Raw genomic sequence first — 21827 nt, forward strand, 5'->3', positions numbered from 1 at the left:
CTGCCAAAAAGCCCATTTAATTAATAGTGTTTTTCAAAGGGGTGCTTTTTGACACTGTGGGTAGATCAATTCTTTGTGGAATCAGAACTACCTTGGACACTGCAGGACATTTAATTCAGCATCATAGGCTCAAGATACCCAAAGCCAACAACATCACCCCCTCTAGTCACCATAACAACAGAAGGAGAAAACCTCCCATTTCCCCAAAATGTCCCTGGGAGCACTAAGGAACCAACTCTGGTTAAGAACTGCTTCATTAGACCACAGACTGTCGATTTACGATTAAAAAAAGAAAGACAATAAACAGGGCCACAAAAATATTAGTAAAGAATGAATTGGCTATTGAAAAGGCCATTTTTAATTTAACAAAGAGTCTGTCTTATTAATTCACGGTAGGAATTGGGGACAAATAAGAAAAGCATACATACAGTCAGCATTTTTCAATGACTGCTTCTTTTTGGAAGGTTTGGAGATGACTTTTATCCGCTTGCTGAGGAACACACCAATGTCATCACTGTTGCCATAGAACATCTTCACAGACAACATGAAGTGCTTTCGCTTGTCTGAATCAGATATGTACAATGTTTTGGCTGTGCAATAGTTCTGTGAAAGAAAAGTAAAGTTTTAATAGCAGCAAAACCTTGTTTGTTTATGTAGTACCTACAACTCAGAATCGTCATAGTTTAAGTAATAATAAGAAAAACAATTCCAATGCATAGCTGATAAAACCAACTACAAAAATTATCAACTGTAAAAATTACTGAAATGGATTTCTGAAAAGTACAAAATCTTCCTTATAAAGTCTACAAAACACAAACATTGTCATCTATGGTATCCTCTTTTAAAAAAGACCATTTAAAAAAACAGTATTTTCTTGTTTTACACAGCTCTACAACTGTGTCATGGAATTATCCCTCAATGTTACAGCAGTAACTTTTAAAATAATTTTTACAGTTAATAAAATCAATGACTATCTTCAAAAAAAAATAAAGCCATCAAAATTCAACAAATTATGTAAAAGATTTTAGCAGTAGTTCTTCTCAAAATAGTGCATAGAATGTTTTTCTTTACATAGCTGAACACTAGAGTAGTCACTTGTAAGTTTGAGGAAAACAACGCAAGACAAACTGGATGATTATAAAATGTCTTAACCAGAAAGAGATTATATAAGCATTACCTTAAAGAACTATTTTTAAAATGGTTAACTGCACAAAAGGGCGATTCATATGTATCACTAAAAGAACTGAATTTAAAGGTACTAGAGAAAATGCTCAAGGCATTATGTCAGTTTACCAGAATTTAAATTCTGATAACTGAAAAGATTAAGAGATACAGCACTTGACAAAGAGCAAAGACACTTCAAAATGCTACTGCTTATATTATATATGACAATTCTAAAATCTTTCCTATTCTCTTGATCCCTGTGAATCAGAGAGGGATCTAAACTATTGTCCTTTTCCAGATAAGATAAATAATGCTGAAACACAGTATAAATATCTAAAGTATCTGAATTATATTTTTTTAAAGATCAGCATTCCACTTTAAAATTAGGCTAAACAAGTTTTTTCAACTATCTCTTCTGTATCTTCCTTTTAAAAAGCAGAGCAAATGCTACTCAGGAAACAGTTAATGACTTCTAGGTTTTTATTTTTAAAATTTTACTCACAGACAGCCTTGGTAGCAGACAAAACTACTGCAATCGTTTATTGTACTTCTCATAGCAAAGCTATATAAGAAAATTTAGGTGCTATCTTGAACATTACACATTCAATTAAGTTTTTAAAAATCAAAAGTTCCGTAAAAGCTTTGAGAGGTTTTGCTCTGTAGAAGGCAAAAATAAGATAAAGCTAATCACAGTAATAAGAAAAATAAAAACAGGCCAGGCTGGTGGCTCATGCCTGTAATCCCAGCACTTTGGGAGGCCGAGGTGGGCAGACTGCTTAAGTCCAGAAATTTGAGACCAGCCTGAGCAACATGGTGAAACCCATCTCTACAAAAAACACAAAAATTATCCAGGCATGGTGGTGCATGCCTGTAGTCCCAGCTACTCAGGAGGCTGAGGTGGGAGGGTCACTTGAGCCCAGGAGGCAGAGGTTGTAATGAGCCGTGATCCCACCACTGCACTCCAGCCTGGGCGACAGGGCGGCACCCTGTCTCAAAATGAATAAAAATAAAGAAACAAGAAAACAACAGTACTTTGCAGTCACATCACTCCTTGCACCCAAGAACTCCAACACACTCAGAGATGGCATCTGTGAGCCTCTATGCCCACAGGTCTGCCATACTCTTAAAAATGACAGCAATGAAGGTCAAATTAAGCTTAACAATGAAATTCTTCTGCAACATAAGGTGAGGTCTGTGAAAATCGGTATCAATGTACTAAAGCAGACAGTCATGGGAAGCAAAAATGAAATGTATATCTAAATGAAGGTAATTACATTCTAATGGGAAAGCTTAAAACTGTTGAGATCGCTTAATTTTGAGTGTTAAAATTAAAAGGTAAGATCCATTTGAGAAAGAGAAAATACTGAAATCCAGCATAAATAACACATACTGGCAAACAAGAAAGGAAAAAAAGAACCAAGAAGGTTAGATCGTAAAACCTACACAAAAAGAACTGCATTTTGTTCAGAAAAAACAAACACACATATATCTCCTTGGAAAGAAAGGAAATATATCCCTAATTACAATGAGTAGTTTGAATCCACAAAAATCATAACCAAGATAATTTTATGGGAACTATTTTTAAAAAACTATAAGGCCACTGACCACAAACTACTCAAATTCCATTAAGAAAAAAAGGAATCAGGCCTGTAATCCCAGCACTTTGGGAGGCCGAGATGGGCGGATCACAAGGTCAGGAGATCGAGACCATCCTGGCTAACACGGTGAAACCCCGTCTCTACTAAAAAATACAAAAACTAGCCGGGCGATGTGGCGGACGCCTGTAGTCCCAGCTACTTGGGAGGCTGAGGCAGGAGAATGGTGCAAACCCGGGAGGCGGAGCTTGTAGTGAGCTGAGATCTGGCCACTGCACTCCAGCCTGAGCGGCAGAGTGAGACTCCGTCTCAAAAAAAAAGAAAAAAAGGAAAAAGTCACTAACTCACAGAAAATAAGCAAATAAAACTAAAATTACATTTGCCTTGCTATTCTAAAAGGTTAAATTAGCTAATGGAATTCTAGAAGAGAAAATGGTATATAATCATCTCTCTAGAAATACTCTTTGAAAACAAGATCTTTAGGCAATAAAGACATTTCCCTGAAAGGAAGAAGAAATACCAAGTCTAATGCTGCAAAGTGATACTTGCGAAAGACAAGCAGTGATACTATTGCTTGGTTTATTTGGTATTACCTCACTTAAAATTACTGGAAGCTGGAACTGGTTAAAATGAGCTATGAAGTAGGATTAAAGTTATATACACAGGTAGCTAGAATCTCTGGCTTCTCACTACCTATCTGATCCACTCATTCATAGTACTGAATGTCTACATGTGAAGCCTGGAGGCATATAACTCTGAGATTTCCTAGGCAACAAGAAAACAGATGAGACAAGATGAAGATCTATTAGATCGACCCACCACTTAAATATATTCGTTACTTTAGCTCAGGGGTCATAATTTAGAAATAGTTTGACTGGTTTAAGAGGAAACAACCTTTATTGTAATAAGTATCCCAAATCTAATCTAAAATAGTCAACAAACCTTCTTACAAAAATTATAAAGATATAATGACATACAAATAGCTAAATTTGAAGGAGGTTGATATTAAGACCTGTAGTACTATCTGTAAAATCACTAAAATTGAATTTGAGAGCACATATCCCCTAGCTCACCTCCATCAACACCACTCCTAACCCATATCTCTAGTGCCAACTACAACACAGCAAACACTAAAATATTCAACAAAGATGCATCGAATGAAACAGCTGTTTATGCACTATTTTAGAAGACGTTTAGTCATTGAGATCAGAACTAACCATTTTCCAAAGTATAGTAGCAAGCAAAAATAAAATCATAGCTAAATCCCAAGTGAATAAAAAACTATCTTTCAATACTAAAAGTATAGATTGGCTGGACACGGTGGCACACACCCATAATCCCAGCACTTTGGGAAGCTGAGGTGGGTAGATTGCTTGAGCTCAGGAGTTCAAGACCAGCCTAGCTAACATGGCGAAACCCTGTCTCTACAAAAAAATACAAAAAAGTTAGCTGGACATGGTGACGCACACCTGCGGTCCTACTACTTGAGAGGTGGAGGCTGCAGTCAGCCAAGATTGCACCATTGCATTTCAACCTGGGTGACAGAGTAAAAATCCCGTCCAGGGAAAGAAAAAAAAAAAGATCTAGATTGACTGCTTTCTAAATTCATACAATTAGTAAAACTAGTTGATAAATTGTTTTCTCTAGAAAATTAATTAAACAACCCCTGCTATGCACTAAAATTTGAGTATAACCAACTGTGGCTGTTCTTGTCTATAGTATCTCTGATGTCAAGTAAACATTTATGATCTTTATAACCCAGATAAATGCTTTCCACAATGTATATATCATCATGTCTAGTATAAAACTAAGATTAAAACAGCAGAGTAAAACATTACTGAACAATGTATTTTTGTTGAGATTTGAGTATCAAACCTCTGTCAAACAGAAGATGAGCAATCAGCCTCCTAAATTTATTACTGGCTTCCAACAGAAATCTGATTTGCTAAAACTGCTTGCAAGCTGGGGAAGCTTACTGCATGCCATCTTCCTATGTCAGCAGCATAAGCTTCCTGAATGACTAGACCAAAGCGATCTGAGAGGCATATTTTTTGGTCCTAGTTTATATATTCCAGAAATTGTTACCAACAGTTATTAAAGAAAAAAATCTCCACCACAAGAATGAATACGAAAACTACATTCTGGTACCATGGTGCCCCTTTCTGGTGAACTAGCAGTCTTCATTTACCTTTCCTTCCAAGTTTAGCTGCTGCATTTCTTGGTCACTATTTCCGATCCCAATAAATGCACACGGTTGAGACTCTTGTTCAGAACAACCATCACGTTCCATTTGTTCTTTTTTTTTCTTCCATCCACTGCCCATAAGATACACACAAGGAGGAGGGCAAAAAAACCTGAAGAATTATGGGGGGGAAAAAAAAAAGCTCAAATCAATTAGATTCAAGAAAGCATTTCCTTTTCTTGAACATTATGAATACAAAATCATATTGAAATGCACCTATTTCCCAAAGAAAAATTTTGGTGAAGCCTTTTGTAATGCAAATAATCATGCCCACAAGACAGAAATCGGGACTTCCACAATAACTAAATCTGTTCAGGTAAAATATTGGAGCTATGCGTACAGTTAGATTAAATACTTTTTAGAGTACAGAACTTCTCTTTGTATTTTCACATGGCTCAGAGTTCTAAACTACTGGAGTTCAGCAAATTCAGTGCACTCTAACATATTACAAAACATGATAAACCACCACAAAATCTGTAATTACTAATTAAGGCCTATTCAAAATGACACAATCATTAATGAGTGACATTATTGTTATGGATACTGCATTTAACTTAATGTGGTAAATTAACTTAATGGGATAAATTAACCTAGAAAATTTTATTATCAAGTATTGTCCATAGTAGAAATACCCAAAATATTAATAAAAGCAAAAGAGTCAAAAGTAAATGGATCTCCTGATTATGCGCAGTGTTGTGTTTTGCATATCTTTGAATTTTATATATACATGGAACACCTGGTGCACTGTAGATATCTGAGAAATATTTCATGCTCAAAGAACAATATACTATATTCTTTCAACTCACAGAATACCACAGGTTTGTTTTGCTAGTTGTCAAAAACCACCCTTACAAGTTCTTCTGAGAATGACTTTCTTATAATCTTTTCTTTAGCAATTAAAAATATTATCTATTGCAAAGCCTAGCGCAAGGCTCATATTTTACATAGTTCAGACCATCAATCCAGTCCTTATATAGGGTATAAATTCAGCTTTGCTCAATTATAATGCTGACTTGTACATACTTTAAAACATCTATGCCATATCTCTTTAGAGGGCCTGAAAACTCAAATTAACTATAGTAGCCACATAAGTCATATAAATGGGTGAACGGTGTATATATAATAAACAGGAATATCCAGGCTGGGCGCAGTGGCTCATGCCTGTAATCTTAACATTTTGGGAGGCAGAGGCAGGTGGATTGCTTGAGCCCAGGAGTTTGAGACCAGCCTGGGCAACATGGCTAAACCTCGTGTCTATAAAAAATACAAAAATTAGTGGGCATGGTGGCAGGCACCTATAGTCCCAGCTACTCCAGTGGCTAAGGTGGGAGGACTACCTGAGCCTGGGAGCTCAAGGCTGCGGTGAGCTGTCATAGTGCACCTGCACTCCAGCCTGGGTGAGTGAGACTGTCTTAAAAAAAAAAAAAAAATTAGGAATATCCTTTAGTTTCCCAAAGAAGTAGTTTCCTTCCCTTCTTTCTTGAAACACACAGCCTCCATTGTCATTCTCACTTTTTGTACTGTTATTAGTACAGAAAATTTTTTACTTTTCTTAATCCTAGTATAAGAAAACCCAGATCTTAAATGCAATGATAATCAGCCACTGCTGTGTATATATCCACTCACACTCACGTGGCTGAACTATGGGCATGCAAGTCTAGTGTTGGTCCCGTCCTCCAACTGTTCAATAGATGCCTGAAATCAAATTTTATACGAAATAGTTTTTTTAAATTTGGCAACTAATTTACACTTATTAACACTCTGTAGGCCAACAATGTGCAGACTAAAAGAAAAAAACTTTATGTGCATATATGCACACACATGCAGACACCAGCAGGCTGGATTTGGTGCTTAGGTCTTCTTGAAGGTGGTAATATCTACTTCTTATTTGCTTCCCCCTCAGCCTCTACAATATTATCTATACTGAATTGACTCAAAATATATTAATAGAACCTACTTTTTGTTCAACCCTAACCAGACTACTTTAGAGGCAATTTACATACGACTTACAAGAAGTAAGCTGGGTTTATTTAACATTCATTAATTCTCCAAATTATTTATTATATCCTGAGTGTGTAACAGATACTGGGGATATAGCAGTAAAAATAACCAAAAAAATGAAACAAAATTCCTGTTCTCATGGAACTTACACTCTAATAGGAGAGAGATAATAAAAACAGATAAATGAGTGAAATAACATGCACATGTACTCCATTAGCTGGTGTACTCCATTAGCTGGGGAGAAAAAAATAAAGCAGGCAAGGGGTACTTGAAATGGGGACAGCCCAAGGTGGCCAGGAAAAGTTTCCTTAAGAAGGTGACTTTGAGTCATGACCTAAAGCCATGCGGACACCTGGGGCAAGAGCATTTCCACAGAGGAAAGAGCCAGTGCAAAGGCTCTGAGGTACGAAGGACTGTGACCAAGAGTGGGGAAACAACCAACAGACCAGAGTGGCTGGAGCGGAGAGCAGAAGGGGGATTAACAGGCAGCGAAGCCAGAGGTAGTGGACAAGTAGACCAAGGAGGCCCTAAGGATTTAACTGAGTGAGGAGGGAAGTCTCTGTAGTCCTCTCACATTTATCTAATCCAATAGAAAAGAGCAGTTTTCATGCCCGTATACTTACACTGAGGCCAAGGATATAAAGGTCACAGCCAAGGTAGTGGGCCCAGTTCCAGGTCACTCTAAGTTTGGAGGGAAGCCTGGATTAACTGGGCTAGTTTTGGAGTGGGTTCAGTTCAAGTCTACAAAGGGGAGCTTTCTGGCTTCTAATGCTGGGAGTTACTCAATGCTTACTATGGCACAGAGTCAAATACCTAGGCTGGCACACTCTCAGGAGGTTGAGAAGGCATCAGTTTTGGAAACACAACTCCTGTTAGTTTTTTATTGAACACTGATGTTAGGACTCCTTAGTAAACTGGTGTATCAGCTATAAAACTCAAAGAGCTGTGTTTTAGTACAGGTTGTGTATTGCTTATCTAAAATGCTTGGGACCAATAGTGTTTTGAATTTTTTTTTTTTTCCAGATCTTGGATTGTTTGCATTTATTCTTAGCGGTTGAACATCCCAAATCTAAAATGCTCCAGGCTGGGTGCAGTGACTCATGCCTGTAATTCCAGCACTTTGGGAGGCCAAGGCGGGAGGATCACTTGAGGCCAGGAGTTCAAGACCAGACTGGCCAACATGGCAAAACACTGTCTCTACTAAAAATACAAAAATTAGCCAGGCATGGTAGTGCATGCCTGTAGTCCTAGTTACTCAGGAGGCGGAGGCACGAGAATTGCTTGAACCCGGTAGGTAGGGGTTGCAGCGAGCCAAGATAGTGCCACTGTATTCCAGCCTAGATGACAGAGGAAGACTCTTACAGGGTTATGTTGGCACTCAGGGTTTTCAGATTTTGGAGCACTTCGAATTTTTCGATTGGGAATGCACAACCTGTATGCCAAATACAGTAGTCAAATCACAATGAGTTATCATAAATGGTACTTCTTAATTTCACATTTGAAAAATATAAAGAGAGCTAAAATGATAAAAGAATGAGTAGTGCTAGTTTTCTCAAAAGTACTGTGACAAAATGCATGAAACGGTAAAAATCAGGTTGATAAAAAATTCTCTATTCAAAACAATGACCAAGGGTCTATCTTGAAAGTGCTTTCCAATCATGTAATAAATATAAGAAAAATGAAGAGTTTTCAATAGTCTCTGAGTCTTAAAAAAAAAAAAAAAAAAACACTCAAGTCTAAATTATTTTAAACAGCCATGATGGAAGAAAGTAGCAAATCCAATATAATCTAAACATTGAAATTATTTCTATATTGCTGATAAAATCATAACTTAAACATCCCAATATCATCATCCCCTAAAATAAGGCAAACAAATCAAGTTGTTGCCCAGACTTCAGTAACAATACAGTGATTGAATAAAAGTCAGCATATATACAAAAAAAGGGCAAGAATACAAGCAAAAGAAACCAAAGAGAATGGGGTAAAAATAAAAGGCCACCAAATTAACAGAAGAAAACTCAAATACATCTTTATTTTATTTATTTATTTATTTACTTATTTATTTAATTTTAAAGATACAGTCAGACTTTCACTATGTTGCCCAGGTTGGTCTTGAACTCCTGGTCTCAAGGGATTCTCCTGTCTTGGTCTCTAAAAGTGTTGGGATTACAGGCACAAGCCACTGCACCTGGCCTAAAATATATCTTACGTGGTGTATTTTAGGCCAGGTGTGTGAAACTGACGATTTTTTTAAAATTTGGGCAGTTGGTCAATATGTATCAAACACTCAGTGAAAAGTCTGACCAGTAAGTGGTTAGCCTAGAGTTTAACTGCTGCTACAAAAAGATATCCTATACAACACGTTGCCTCTATTTTCTCATCTTTCCCAGCAGCTCTATCAACTATGACAAACAATACTTTCTCTGCCACTTGGTGGCGATATGCACACATTTAAAATTTTATTCCTGTCATAGTTGTCTTTATTTTCAGAGACTGTTTCAACACCTATTTCCTCAAATCTTGAGATGATGTCTGAAAACTGCCTTACAGATTCAAAGGCTTTTTATCCATCCCAATATATAAATTCGGTTAAACAGAATCCAAACTCACGACATTTGCATTATCTTGCTACCCTTGCAGAATCATTACTAACCTTTGATGATTATTCAGTTCACAAGGACCGTATTTAGGAACTTTTTGCATACCACAATTGGCCAATTAACACAAATCTCAATATGACTTCAGAATCAGTCTAAATGGCTTTACTGTTAATTGTTTCAACAGCATCATACTGCTGCTTAATTACTGCCTTCAAGAAAGCTGAATGTTAATATGTCAAATGACATATTAACATTTCCTCTAGATAAAATAATCTTTTAAAAAGTTTATTTTTTAACCTAAGACCTTACTTAATGAGAAACTCATCACTAATATAAATGGGGTACTAGATGTGCCATGCAAATAAATATTAGTTATTAGGCACCATATTTAACATTAAGAACAATTTAAAATTTGGGGATAAAATTTCCTAACCAAATATTTTTAAGCATCACTTAAAATGATGGAGTTATTTTTTTTCACAAAAAAACTGGAGTTATTTTGTATGCCAAAAAGACACAGCCAAGAGGACTGTGATCATGCCCTCAGGTTACCTCACGCCTTGTGCCTTTGCAACTCTTCAAAAAGGCCTGAACCTGGATCAGCAAGAAAGAAGGCAGATCTTCCTCTTCCCACTATGCACTCCACCACCAACTAAGAGCCCAGAACTCTTTTCTGAATCCAGGGGAGTTTGCTAGACATCCAGAGGGCTAGACTAGCATTAGCAGTCCCTTGATACTAACACCTGTTTTTTAAAAAATCAAGTAAATTTAATGGGTTTCCCCTTTATTATAAAGTAATGCATGTCTACTTTGAAATTTTTAACAATACAAATCAGTAAAAATATAGGAAAGTGGTACTCTGGCCTTTTCATCATTTTTATTCATTTTTTTAGAGGACTTCAAAGTTTAGATTGTTCAAGCTTTCTTTTGACTGGGGTTTTAGACCAACTAGGCCATGCCCAAACAATACAGAGAAATTGAAAACAGGACGGGCGTGGTGGCTCACGCCTGTAATCCCAGTACTTTGGGAGGCAGAGGCGGGCAGATCACAAGGTCAAGAGTTCGAGACCAGCCTGGTCAACATGGTAAAAGCCCATCTCTACTAAAAATACAAAAAGTAGCCGGGCGCGGTGGCTCAAGCCTGTAATCCCAGCACTTTGGGAGGCCAAGACGGGCGGATCACAAGGTCAGGAGATCGAGATCATCCTGGCTAACACAGTGAAAACCCGTCTCTACTAAAAAATACCAAAAATCTAGCCGGGCGAGGTGGCGGGCGCCTGTAGTCCCAGCTACTCGGGAGGCTGACGCAGGAGAATGGCATAAACCCGGGAGGCGGAGCTTGCAGTGAGCTAAGATCCAGCCACTGCACTCCAGCCCGGGCAACAGAGCAAGACTCCGTCTCAAAAAAAAAAAAAAAAAAAAAATACAAAAAGTAGCTGTGCATGGTGGTGGGTGCCTGCAATCCCAGCTACTCAGGAGGCTGAGGCAGGAGGATCGTTTGAACCTGGGAGGCAGAGGTTGCAGTGAGCCAAGATTGTGCCATTGTACTCCAGTCTGGGCAACAAGGTGAGACTCCATCTCAAAAAAAAAAAAAAAAAAAAAAAGAAGAAAAAAAATAAAAGCTACTACAATAAAAGATAAGGTTAAGTTTTCCATTTTAACTCGATAAACCACTACAGCTCTATATGCATGTTTGTTTGTTTGTTTTGAGACAGAGTCTCACTCTGCCACCCAGGCTGGAGTGCAGTGGCACTATCTCGGATCAGTGCAACCTCCACCTCCTAGGTTCAAGCGATTCTCCTGCCTCAGCCTCCACAGTAGCTAGGATTACAGGTGCCTGCCACCACACCTGGCTAATGTTTGTATTTTTAGTAGAGATGGGGTTTCACCAAGTTGGCCAGGCTGGTCTTGAACTCCTAACCTCAGGTGATCCTCTCACCTTAGCCTCCCAGAGTGCTGGGATTACAGGCGTGAGCCACCGCACCCGGCCGTATTTTTTAACAGTAACTAACAAACAGGAACCTTATCTGGATTTTAACATATTTTCTAAATAGCTCTTCCCCTTTTGTTATCTTCATTGGGCCTCAGTTATACATCCCGGTATTAAATGACATAGTGACTTTTAAAACTCCTAGTAAAGGTCTTTTTGCATAAAACCTGGCACATAATAGCCAAATAGCCAATCAGAAATAAAGAATAAGTGAATTCAATTGTACTAAAATGCATCTTCAAAAATCCAGAGAAAAGAAAAGCAGCTTGCCCAAGTCTGAAGCTATATGATAAACATGCATCTATTCACAATTCAATTAGAGCTAGTCCAGTCTCACCCAGGTAATGGTAAAAGAGTTAGTCCTAGGCAAAGTTAAGTTTACAAAGTTTAAGTACTCAAAGGACCTTTTTCTCCTTAGTCCCTGCTCTAGATAACACAACACTCAAACGCAAATGAAATGGTATGGCAATTAGGGTAGTAAAAAGGGTAAATATTTAAAATTAGGCCCTCAAGAGTTCCAACCCTAGCTCCACAGATTCCTAACTAATGTCAACCTGGACACATTTAAAATCTCTGATTTTTAGATTCTTTGCCCACAGAATTTGGATCATAACATGACTACTTTACAAAATTATTATGAGGATTACAACTTTAAAATATTTATAAAGCACTTTCAGAACAATGTCTGGCTCATGATCAGAGCCGATATGAAACTGTTTCTACCTCAGATTCACTGTGAGGTGCACAGCTGGCCTTTTAGATTCTTCTTCCATAATGACAGGTGTTGACTTTTTCTGTTTTGCTTAAAAAGCAGAAAACTTGCTATAAACACACACTAAATTTCATTAATGAAAAAGAAATACTGAATTTCTAGTATCAACTTCATGGGGAAAAAAAGGACCACTAATTTGAGTTGGTATGCTATGTCCCAAACTACAGATATCAACTTCTTCCCATATTTAACCCTAAATCAGTGTTTAAGTTGTGTTAGTAAAGTAAGATAAAATAATCATAAATTTAGTAAGCCTGAATAACAATACCCGGCAGTATGAATCTTAAAAATTGTTTTCACTTGTTCATCTTTGAGGATAAAACTACCAATTAAATAGCTTTACCTTCTTAGCCAAGCACGGTGTCTCATGCCTCTAATCCTTTGGGAGGCAGAGGAGGGCGGATCACTTGAGCCCAGGAGTTTGGGATCATCCTGGACAGCATAGTGAAACCCTGTCTCTATAAAAAATACAAAAATTAGCTGGCCATGGTGGTGAGTGCCTGTAGTCCCAGTTACTCAGGTGGCTGAGGTGGGAGGATCACCTGAGCCCAGTAAGCAAAAATCATACCACTGCACTCCAGTCAGGGCAACAGAATGAGACCCTGTCTCAAAAAAAAAAAAAAAAAAAAAAAGCTTTACCCTTCTTTTCAGCTCAGATCTAGTCAGCTTCCAGGAACTTCCTAAAAAGGGACTTCCTAATTCTCCTTTAACATGTAAATTAATTTAATCACATACATATAACATTTCCCTTCTCTTAAGCATAAGCTGAGGTTTCCTTTATGTCACAATCTCTAAGAATTCTACTCATTCCTTTCACAACAACCCCAAAACCTTAGTTTTCATTCCTTCTCTCTTTGGTTGGGTACCTTTCTAGCCAATTAAAAACCTTTGATCTTTCTCCATAAGCAGGCTTTTTCCATGAAATGCTTAACCAAAAAATGCTGTTTGAAAGACAGACTCAAGAAACTATTCACAAGAAAATTCCAGGAATCAAGTGAAGAAACAATGAAAGTCCCCAATTAAACATAAAAAATGCTGAAATTTATAGGATACCATGAGAAATATTTTAAAATCATCTTGTTGTAATTTAATTTTGGTTAATCTACTTTATAGGTAATTTCTGTTGAGTCCACATTCAACCAGTATGAGAGTATGAACCCAGTTTTGCTGTTTCTTCTTAGTAGCAACCCAAACAAGAATAGGATCAAGAGAGAGAGCCAGCAGTTTTCTTTATAATCACTCTATAGCTCAATTAACCTAAGCTCAAGACAGTTTTAGGATCAAGAGCTTATTTAGCCTTTTCCTTTTCAAAATGGTACTTTTGGGGTCACATTTGTGTAAAAAACTACATTTTCCACCAAAGAGAAAGCTTCGCTGTGAATGACCTAATGTATCACATAAGTATTTGGGAAATATTATGTGGCCCAAAAGAAAAATTGTGGATTATTTGATTTTTTAAGATCAGGGATTTATTAACAAGATGACCTTTATTAAATTCTCCTTCTAGCTTGAGTATGTGTAGAAAGTAGAAAAGTTCCTTTCAAAGCTTGTCTTGGTTTAAAAATAAAATAATAGACACTAGAAATAATAGCTTCTTACTCTAAAGCCTCCTATCAACTATTAGTTCTTACACTTTACCCCAATTAGTCGCTTTGGTTTACTCAGGCATGTCTGGGCAGGCCCAGACAAGTCTTAGCTCATAGCTTTATGCCTCTTCCTTATTTGGAAATGTTATTGCTTTCTTAAATCTTTTGTAAGCAACTTCCTCTCTTCTTTGTTCTCCCCTGTACTTACCTATTTAGGAAAGTTTTATGTTATTAGTAAATCGGGTATCAATTTAAGACTGTGAAGTCCAGCTCCAGCCAACGGATGCAGGACACAGAGGTAAGGATGACCCAAATGCATAAGGGACAAATATGTCTGCTTTTCCTTTGTTAAGTGTGCTCTCTCCATTATTCCATCTGCAAGGAGCACCCTTTCTGCAGAAAGTAAAGATTGCCTTGCTGAGAGATCCTCTGTCTCCATGCTGACTTTTCTTCATGGCACCAGTTATCTATTCCTAACAGTATACTACAATTCACTTTGTTTCTCCCCTTCAGGAGACAAATCCCCTATTTTTTATTTTGTACTAGCAAATGAACCCAGTAATAGAAACCATCCTCTGACACATATATTAATACATAATTGGCAAATTCATGTGGTAACTACAATTAACTATCCACCAGAAAAACAATAATCTTACCTTTTTTCATTTCCATATGACTTCTGTGCAACTTTTGCATGAAGAATAAGTACTGTTTGATCCCCTCGCTCTTTTAAATAATTTCGCATAGCTTCCCTAAAATCAAATATAAATATTACTGTTACAGAGGTGAAATTCGTGATGAAATCTTCCTTCATTACTATGCTCTGTAATGAGAGGAATGCTTATAAATATTTTTTAAATAAGCAAACCTTAAAAACAAAAACAATAAAGCAAAGTAAATCCATAAATTAAACTGGAAGATTATACAATGATACTAAACACTGCTCATTTTCAATTCTATTCCTTGTTCTTTAAAAATAAGAAACTGTCTAGCATTCTTTGGAATTTATGATGTAACTCAAACCACAATTACACCTTCCAGAATAACTAGAATCAACATATACACTGCTAATGTGGCTTTAAAATATTATAAAGTTAATAGAATGCAGTAATTTTGTAGTTTAATAATGTAGTTCCCCTCCTCAGGTTCCCTACCCCAGCTATCAGAAGCAACGTTTTTCACTGAATACAAAAGCTGTAACAAATCCTTAAGTCATCCAAATTTATTATTACATGATCCTAAAATGACAATGCTATAAGGACCAAGAAAGGCCTATTGTTCACATACGAATACATAATTATCTCAAGGATATTAAATAAATAAAATGTAATAAAGGCTAATTGAAATCAGTGAAAATCTGAATTTAAAAAAACATACAATGTTAATTCTTTCAAGTAAAAACAACTCTACATATTTATTGAGCAAATGGTCGATACAAAGTTCAATATCTTAAATTGTTTTGCTAAGCAATATTATATAGTAAAAAGAAAGCAAGTTCTACACAGATGAAACTATAACAATTCTGAATAAGCAGAATCCCAATTCTTGAGATGTCTTACACAGCCCAAACTTAAATGTTATTCTACTCATACTATAAAGACAAATATCAGGTATAAGAGGGTAGCTACAGGGTAGTAATAAGTTATTAAATATTAGGACTTCTAGGTTTACAGCACTTACATACTAAGTAGCCTGGGGCACATCATTTAACCTCAACCAGCCTCTGATTCCCTAACTGGAACCGGAAGATAGTAACAACTCCCTACCACAGGGTGGCTGAGGGGATTAAATGAGATAACCTAGATAACAGCATCTATTTTTACCAACTGAAAAAACCTGTTAGCTCCGAGGCAGGGCAGTAATACCAGGATATAAACAGACTGAGAACTAATCCCTACCACTGCAAAGGAACTCAAAGTCCAAATTGTAATGAAATGCAATAATCCAAGTAGTAATATGTACAAAAAGCACCAATAAGGGAATGCCTATGTAAAGACAAGGGTGGATGGTAAAGGACTACAAGCTGGGAAAAGTTTTTAGAAGCCCTAATCCTGAGACAGAAGTAGACACAGGAAGTGGGAGGAGGAAAGCATAAGGTGTTCCAGGGCCTGAAAATAGTGTGAACAAAGGCATCGATAACTGCACATTCAGGCTAAGGAGTAAGGCAGCCACAACAGTAAAACAAGAGCAGCTAATGTTACTTGAGTGTTTCCTATGTACCAGGCCTTGAACTAAGCACTTTAACTCCATTATTTTATTTAATCCTCATAATCCAAAAAGTTAAGTACTGATATACTGCTAACACCATTTTGATTGTCATGCTCAAGTTCTTATAGTGAATAGTGGCAGTCCGGAATTCAAACAAATTTGCAAGATTCTAAGGTGAGCCGTGGCAGTGAATAAGGCTGACGATGACAGAGTCAACTATAAAGGCTTTGAAAATTGGACATTTGTATACTTAAATACTAAGTATAAAAGTTTACACTATTTCAAATATTACCCCGTAATAGGTGATGATAAAAGTGGTAATACGTCTCTGCATAGCAAAAGAAGCTTTCAATGGAGTAAACAGACAACCTACAGAATGGGGAGGAAATATGTGCAAACTATGCATCTGATAAAGGTCTAATATCCAGCATCTATAAGGAACAAACAAATTTACAGGGGGAAAAAAAAACCCATTAAAAAGTAGGCAAAGAATATGAACACTTTTACAAAGAAGACATACATGTGGTCAACAAGCATATGAAAAAAAGCTCAGTATCACTGATCTTTGGAGAAATGCAAATCAAAATCACAATGAGACACCATCTCACATCAGTCAGAATGGCTATTATTAAAAAGCCAAAAAATAGCAGATGCTGAAGAGGTTGCAGAGAAAAGGGAACATTTATACACTGTTGGTGGTAGTATAATTTAGTTCAACTGTTGTGGAAAGTTGTATGGCAATTCCTCAAAGAGCTAAAAACAGAACTACCATTCCACCCAGCAATCCCATTACTGGATATATACCCAGAGGAATATAAATCATTCTACCATAAAGTCACATGCACACGAATGTTCACTGTAACACTATTCACAATAGCAATGACATGGAATCAGCATAAACACCCATCAGTGACAGACTGGATAAAGTGTGGTACGTACACACCATGGAATATTATGCAGCCATAAAAAAGAATGAGATCATGTCTTCTGTGGGAACATAAATGAAGCTGGGGGCAATCTTCCTTAGCAAACTAACACAGGAACAGAAAACCAAATACCGCATGTTCTCACTTACAAGTGGGAACTAAATGATGAGAACTTATGAAGACAAAGAAGGAAACGACAGACGCTGGAATCTACTTGAGGGTGGAGCTTGGGAGGGGGGAAAAGAGCAGAAAAAATAACTATTGGGTACTGGGCTTAATACCAGGGTGATGAAATAATCAATAAACCCCCATGGCACGAGTTTACCTATGTAACAACCCTTCACATGTAACCCTGAACCTAAAATCAAAGTTTTTAAAAAAAACTCTTGGAAAATTATTTGAAGTACTTTTAGGGGAAGTATTGTTATATGGTTATTCATCATGATTAAATTACGATTAAACCTTTAGGTATAAAAAAAGTGGTAGCATGTAGTAAGATCCAGAGAAAAACGCAAAATGAAAAAAAAACAAAATCCATCCCTTTGTGAACTGGGACAAGATCACCAGTCAATTTTCTCTCCAGCCCATTATAGAAAATCAATACTATAGAAACTGAATTTTCAATCTAAACTAAAGGCAATGAGAAATCTTATTAAAGTTTTTTAAAAATACATAATTAATTTTACTTTTTAGTTATTTCTAGAGAAAGGATTCAAAAGCAGAGGGACAAGACAAACATAAAAAGGCTCTCACACTAAGAAGAAGGTAACAGAAAACAGTAGGGAACAGGAAAAATAACTATTTTTTTTTGTTTTGGGAGAAGTGGGTATATATTATTATTAGGTTCTGCTGACAAAAGTCAACTCTGAAGTGCCCCTGGGACCTCTGAGTTGAAAGTATTCAGTAGGTTGTTGGAGGTATCTATGCATAGTTCAAGAGAGAGGTCTGGGCTGAAAAGGTGGGGTTCACTAGCATGTAACTGGCAAACAAAACCATGGAAGTAAATGGACTCCCCCAGAACAAAAACACATTGACAGGAGAGTCAAGAAGAAATGTATTAAAGGAAACTGAGAACTGATAACAGGAAGAACTGAAACCAGCCTCAGGTGCTGTAGAAAGACACAACCTCGAAAGAAGGGAGCAATCAAAGGTGAGATGTTGCAGAAGTCAAGGTCACTTTAATTTCAGCAAGAAGTCTAACAGATGCCAGCTGGGCGAAGGACATAAGCAGGAGTTAAGTCTGAAAGTCTCTATTTTATTCGTAAAATGAGAGGCCATCATGTTGTCTAAAGGATAAGAAAACAGCCGTAAATACTGGAAATACCTTCCAGGGTATGGAAAAGGAAGCTAACTACGGACAAATAAAACAACTGAAGATTGGTATCAAAGGACCAGCTAATGTTGGAATCCAAAAATAATGGTGTCAATTCCCACTAACATTCCAAGGAAGGGAATAGGGAGACTGTTTGGAGGAACGGAGGCAAGATGGTGCACTTCCGGGTTCTTCATCCCCCTCCCCCCAACTTTTCCCGCGCGAAAATGCAGCCGGCACCCAGGAAGGTGCAGACCAACCGGGCATGCGCCAGGTGACGTCAATCGGAAGAGACCAATATTTACCTGGTGGCACCTGCTGAACGCCCCCCGACACGCCCATGCCTCGCCTATTGCCCTCCCACTCCTAGAAAAGCCGCTCTTGGCCAGGGTCCCACGAGGACTTCCCAGCCCCACTCCTGTCGGGATGTTGGGACTGCAGGAACTCCGTCAGAGAGCCCCACCGGGGGGACTCTGTCAGCCTCCTTTGCCGGAGGCCGACAGACCTCTCCCCCACCCCCCAACCTACTTCCCTGAAGCTAGGTGACCAAAATAAATTTGCAGTTTTGCTGTTACCCTTGCCTACTCGCTGGTTCTTTTGTGCTCGCTCTGGTGGTCTTAGAAAAACAAATCAGAGACCATACTCTCAAACCTGCTGGGTACTAGAGATGCAGCCTGGAGAGGGTAACAATGATGAGGGATTTGAGGTGCTACAAAGTCAGGTGACTGAACATTGAGTTCAGGGTGAATAAGAAAACAAAAGCAGGTTGGGTGCAGTGGCTCACGCCTGTAATCCCAGCACTTTGGGAGGCTGAGGCGGGCAGATCACCTGAGGTCGGGAATTTAAGACCAGCCTGACCAACATGGAGACACCCTGTCTCTACTAAAAATACAAAATTAGCCAGGCACGGTGGTGCATGCCTGTAATCCCAGCTACTAGGGAAGCTGAGGCAGGAGAATCGTTTGAACCCAGAAGGCAGAGGATGCAGTGAGCCGAGATTGCACCATTGCACTCCAGCCTGGGCAACGAGAGTGAAACTCCGTCTCAAAAAAAAAAAAAAAAAAAAGCAAAGCCAAGCCAAGAGAAGGCCAATATCCTGACAAAACCAGCACAAAATTTCTCAGCACAAAACGTGAAGGGCTACTTACATATTTGAATAATTTTAAGCCGTTAAGTGTATTTCTGGATACTAAATTCTATTTGCATTTGTAGTCTCTATTACATTATTTAGCAGTAACTGCATTGTGTTTGTCAGGTTTCATGTTTATTTTTGTCTTCCCAAATAGACTACAAAGTCTTTAAGGGTAAGATTCATACTTTACATTTCTATCCCTTTCATGACAGCTCAGGTAAAACAGGACACAAACTTAGTATTTGATAATATCCGAGGCAGTCACAAATGCTTTCTACAAAGATTTTAATTATAATCATTAAACGAGCTAAAATTAAGCAATCACTCTACCAGTACTCTTCTAAGCATGTATTAACATAACCAACAACCTTGAGGGTAACACACTATTACGTACATTTCAGAAACTGGGTAGAGGTTAAGTCACTTTCCCAAGATGATACTGAAGAGCGAGGATTCAAATCTAGGTAGTCTAGCTTGTGAGGACAAAATTATACTATTAGTGGTTAGGGGTATAGCTCTGGTGTGAAATAGATCAGGGTCTGTTACTAAGGGTCTGTCTCACTAAGCCTGAGTTTTCTCACTTGTAAGATAAAGACAGTAATACCTCATATTGGGAGTGAGGGGGACACTTTAAGTTAGTCCCACAAACTGACAGAAAGCAAGTGTCAGTAGCCTCTAGCTATTAATATTATTTCCTTAGAAAGAAGACTTCAACCTTCAATAGTACACAAAGTGCAGAGCGAGGGAAAATGGGACTTGCACTGAGGCTTTGAGAGCAAAGTTGAAAATGACCTAGGAATGAATGATCAGGCACATCTTAACCAATGTGCAAAACACAAATTTTGCAAGTATACCAGGTAAACTGCACAGCTATCCATCTTCCCACTGAAGATTTATTGAAAGCCCACTGTATTCTAGGCACTGGGCATTCTGCTGGCTTCTACTACTGGATGTAACTGTTCATAGTTCTAAGAACTCACGATGCTTATGATGAATGCAAGGTGACAGCTCTGGTTTTCCTTGTCTTTTCCTTCATATTTAGAATACCAATTCCTGAAAAAGTAACTAGAGCCTCAAGATAATCATGAACAATAGTTGTCCTGTAAGAGTAATTTGCCAAATAGCTTTTCAACAGTAAAAATAAATTTTGCTTTATTAAACAGAATATTAAACATTAAAAATTATGTTCTCTGGCAATTAAAACGTGATCACTGACTTTCTGTACCTTAAGGAGCCATAAAAAAAGACGGTATACTCTAAAGAAGCACAACAAATAGTAAAGCCTGTCAAGTAATAGCCCATATGCTTTTTATCCAAATAGAGTAAGGCTGTGTCAATAAATAGGATTTCTATCTCAGCACTGCTGACATCCTGGGCAAAATCATTTTCTGCTGTGGAAAGACTGCGCTGTGCATTGTAGGAATATGCAGCAGCATCACTAGCTTTTACCCTGCAGGTGCCAGTAGTGCTCTTCCTTGAATTATGACAACCAAAAATGTCTCCAGATGGTGCCAAATGTCAAGAAAGAGGATGCAGTGAGATGGTCACATGGATTGAAAACTACGGGGATAAACCCCAAAAAAATTCAGTGGTAAGATATCACAATCATCCAGGTTTTTTTTTTTAAATAAAAAAATACTGAGAAATTTATTATTGGAAAAACATATTATGAGTGCTAAAGAATCCTTGACCATACAATTATGATGTTTTAAATGAACTTTTTTGAATACTTTAAAACATAATGTAAATTTTGAAGTCTATTGTTTACTAATTTCATTTAATGATTCCACATAAAATTTTCATTCTAAGTGAAAACCAACTGGATCACGCCTGTAATCGCAGCACTTTGGGAGGCTGAGGTGGGCGAATTACTTGAGGGCAGGAGTTTGAGGCCAGCCTGGCCAACATAGTGAAACCACATCTCTACAAAAAAATACAAAAATCAGCCAGGCATGGTGGCACGTGTCTGTAGTCTCATCTACTCGGGAGGCAGGGAATTGCTTGTGGAGATCGCAGTGAGCCAAGACTGCAACACCTAGGCGACAGAGCGAGACTCCGTCTCAAACCAAAAACAAAAAAAAAAGGAGATTTTATTTTTATCAAAAATAATTTTACTAACATTAAATTATGACATTATGGCAAATGCCATTCTGGTTCAACATGTTTAATCTGTGATTACCTTCGTCAATTTTTTTACTGTGGTTGGCTTTATAAAATTCAAACTTTTTTACATAGCAAAAAATAAAGAACAGGAAAGAAAGAAAGAAAGAAAGAAAGAAAGAAAGAAAGAAAGAAAGAA

At 37.7% G+C, this 21827-nt stretch overlaps 1 protein-coding gene across 1 annotated transcript; it reads right to left on the reverse strand.

Annotated features, from left to right (window-relative positions):
• Positions 1–320: 320 nt before the first annotated feature.
• LOC113222710 (recombining binding protein suppressor of hairless-like) lies at positions 321–14704 on the reverse strand. Its single transcript, XM_026452334.1, has 3 exons — positions 14607–14704; positions 4948–5113; positions 321–603 (listed from the first exon to the last, which is right to left on the reverse strand). The coding sequence occupies exons 1-3, from the start codon at positions 14693–14695 to the stop codon at positions 388–390; spliced, it is 471 nt and encodes a 156-aa protein (XP_026308119.1). The 5' UTR covers positions 14696–14704; the 3' UTR covers positions 321–387.
• Between the last annotated feature and the right edge of the window lie 7123 nt (positions 14705–21827).

This window comes from Piliocolobus tephrosceles, unplaced genomic scaffold (genome assembly GCF_002776525.5).
Source record: "Piliocolobus tephrosceles isolate RC106 unplaced genomic scaffold, ASM277652v3 unscaffolded_33839, whole genome shotgun sequence".
NCBI lineage: Eukaryota > Metazoa > Chordata > Mammalia > Primates > Cercopithecidae > Piliocolobus > Piliocolobus tephrosceles.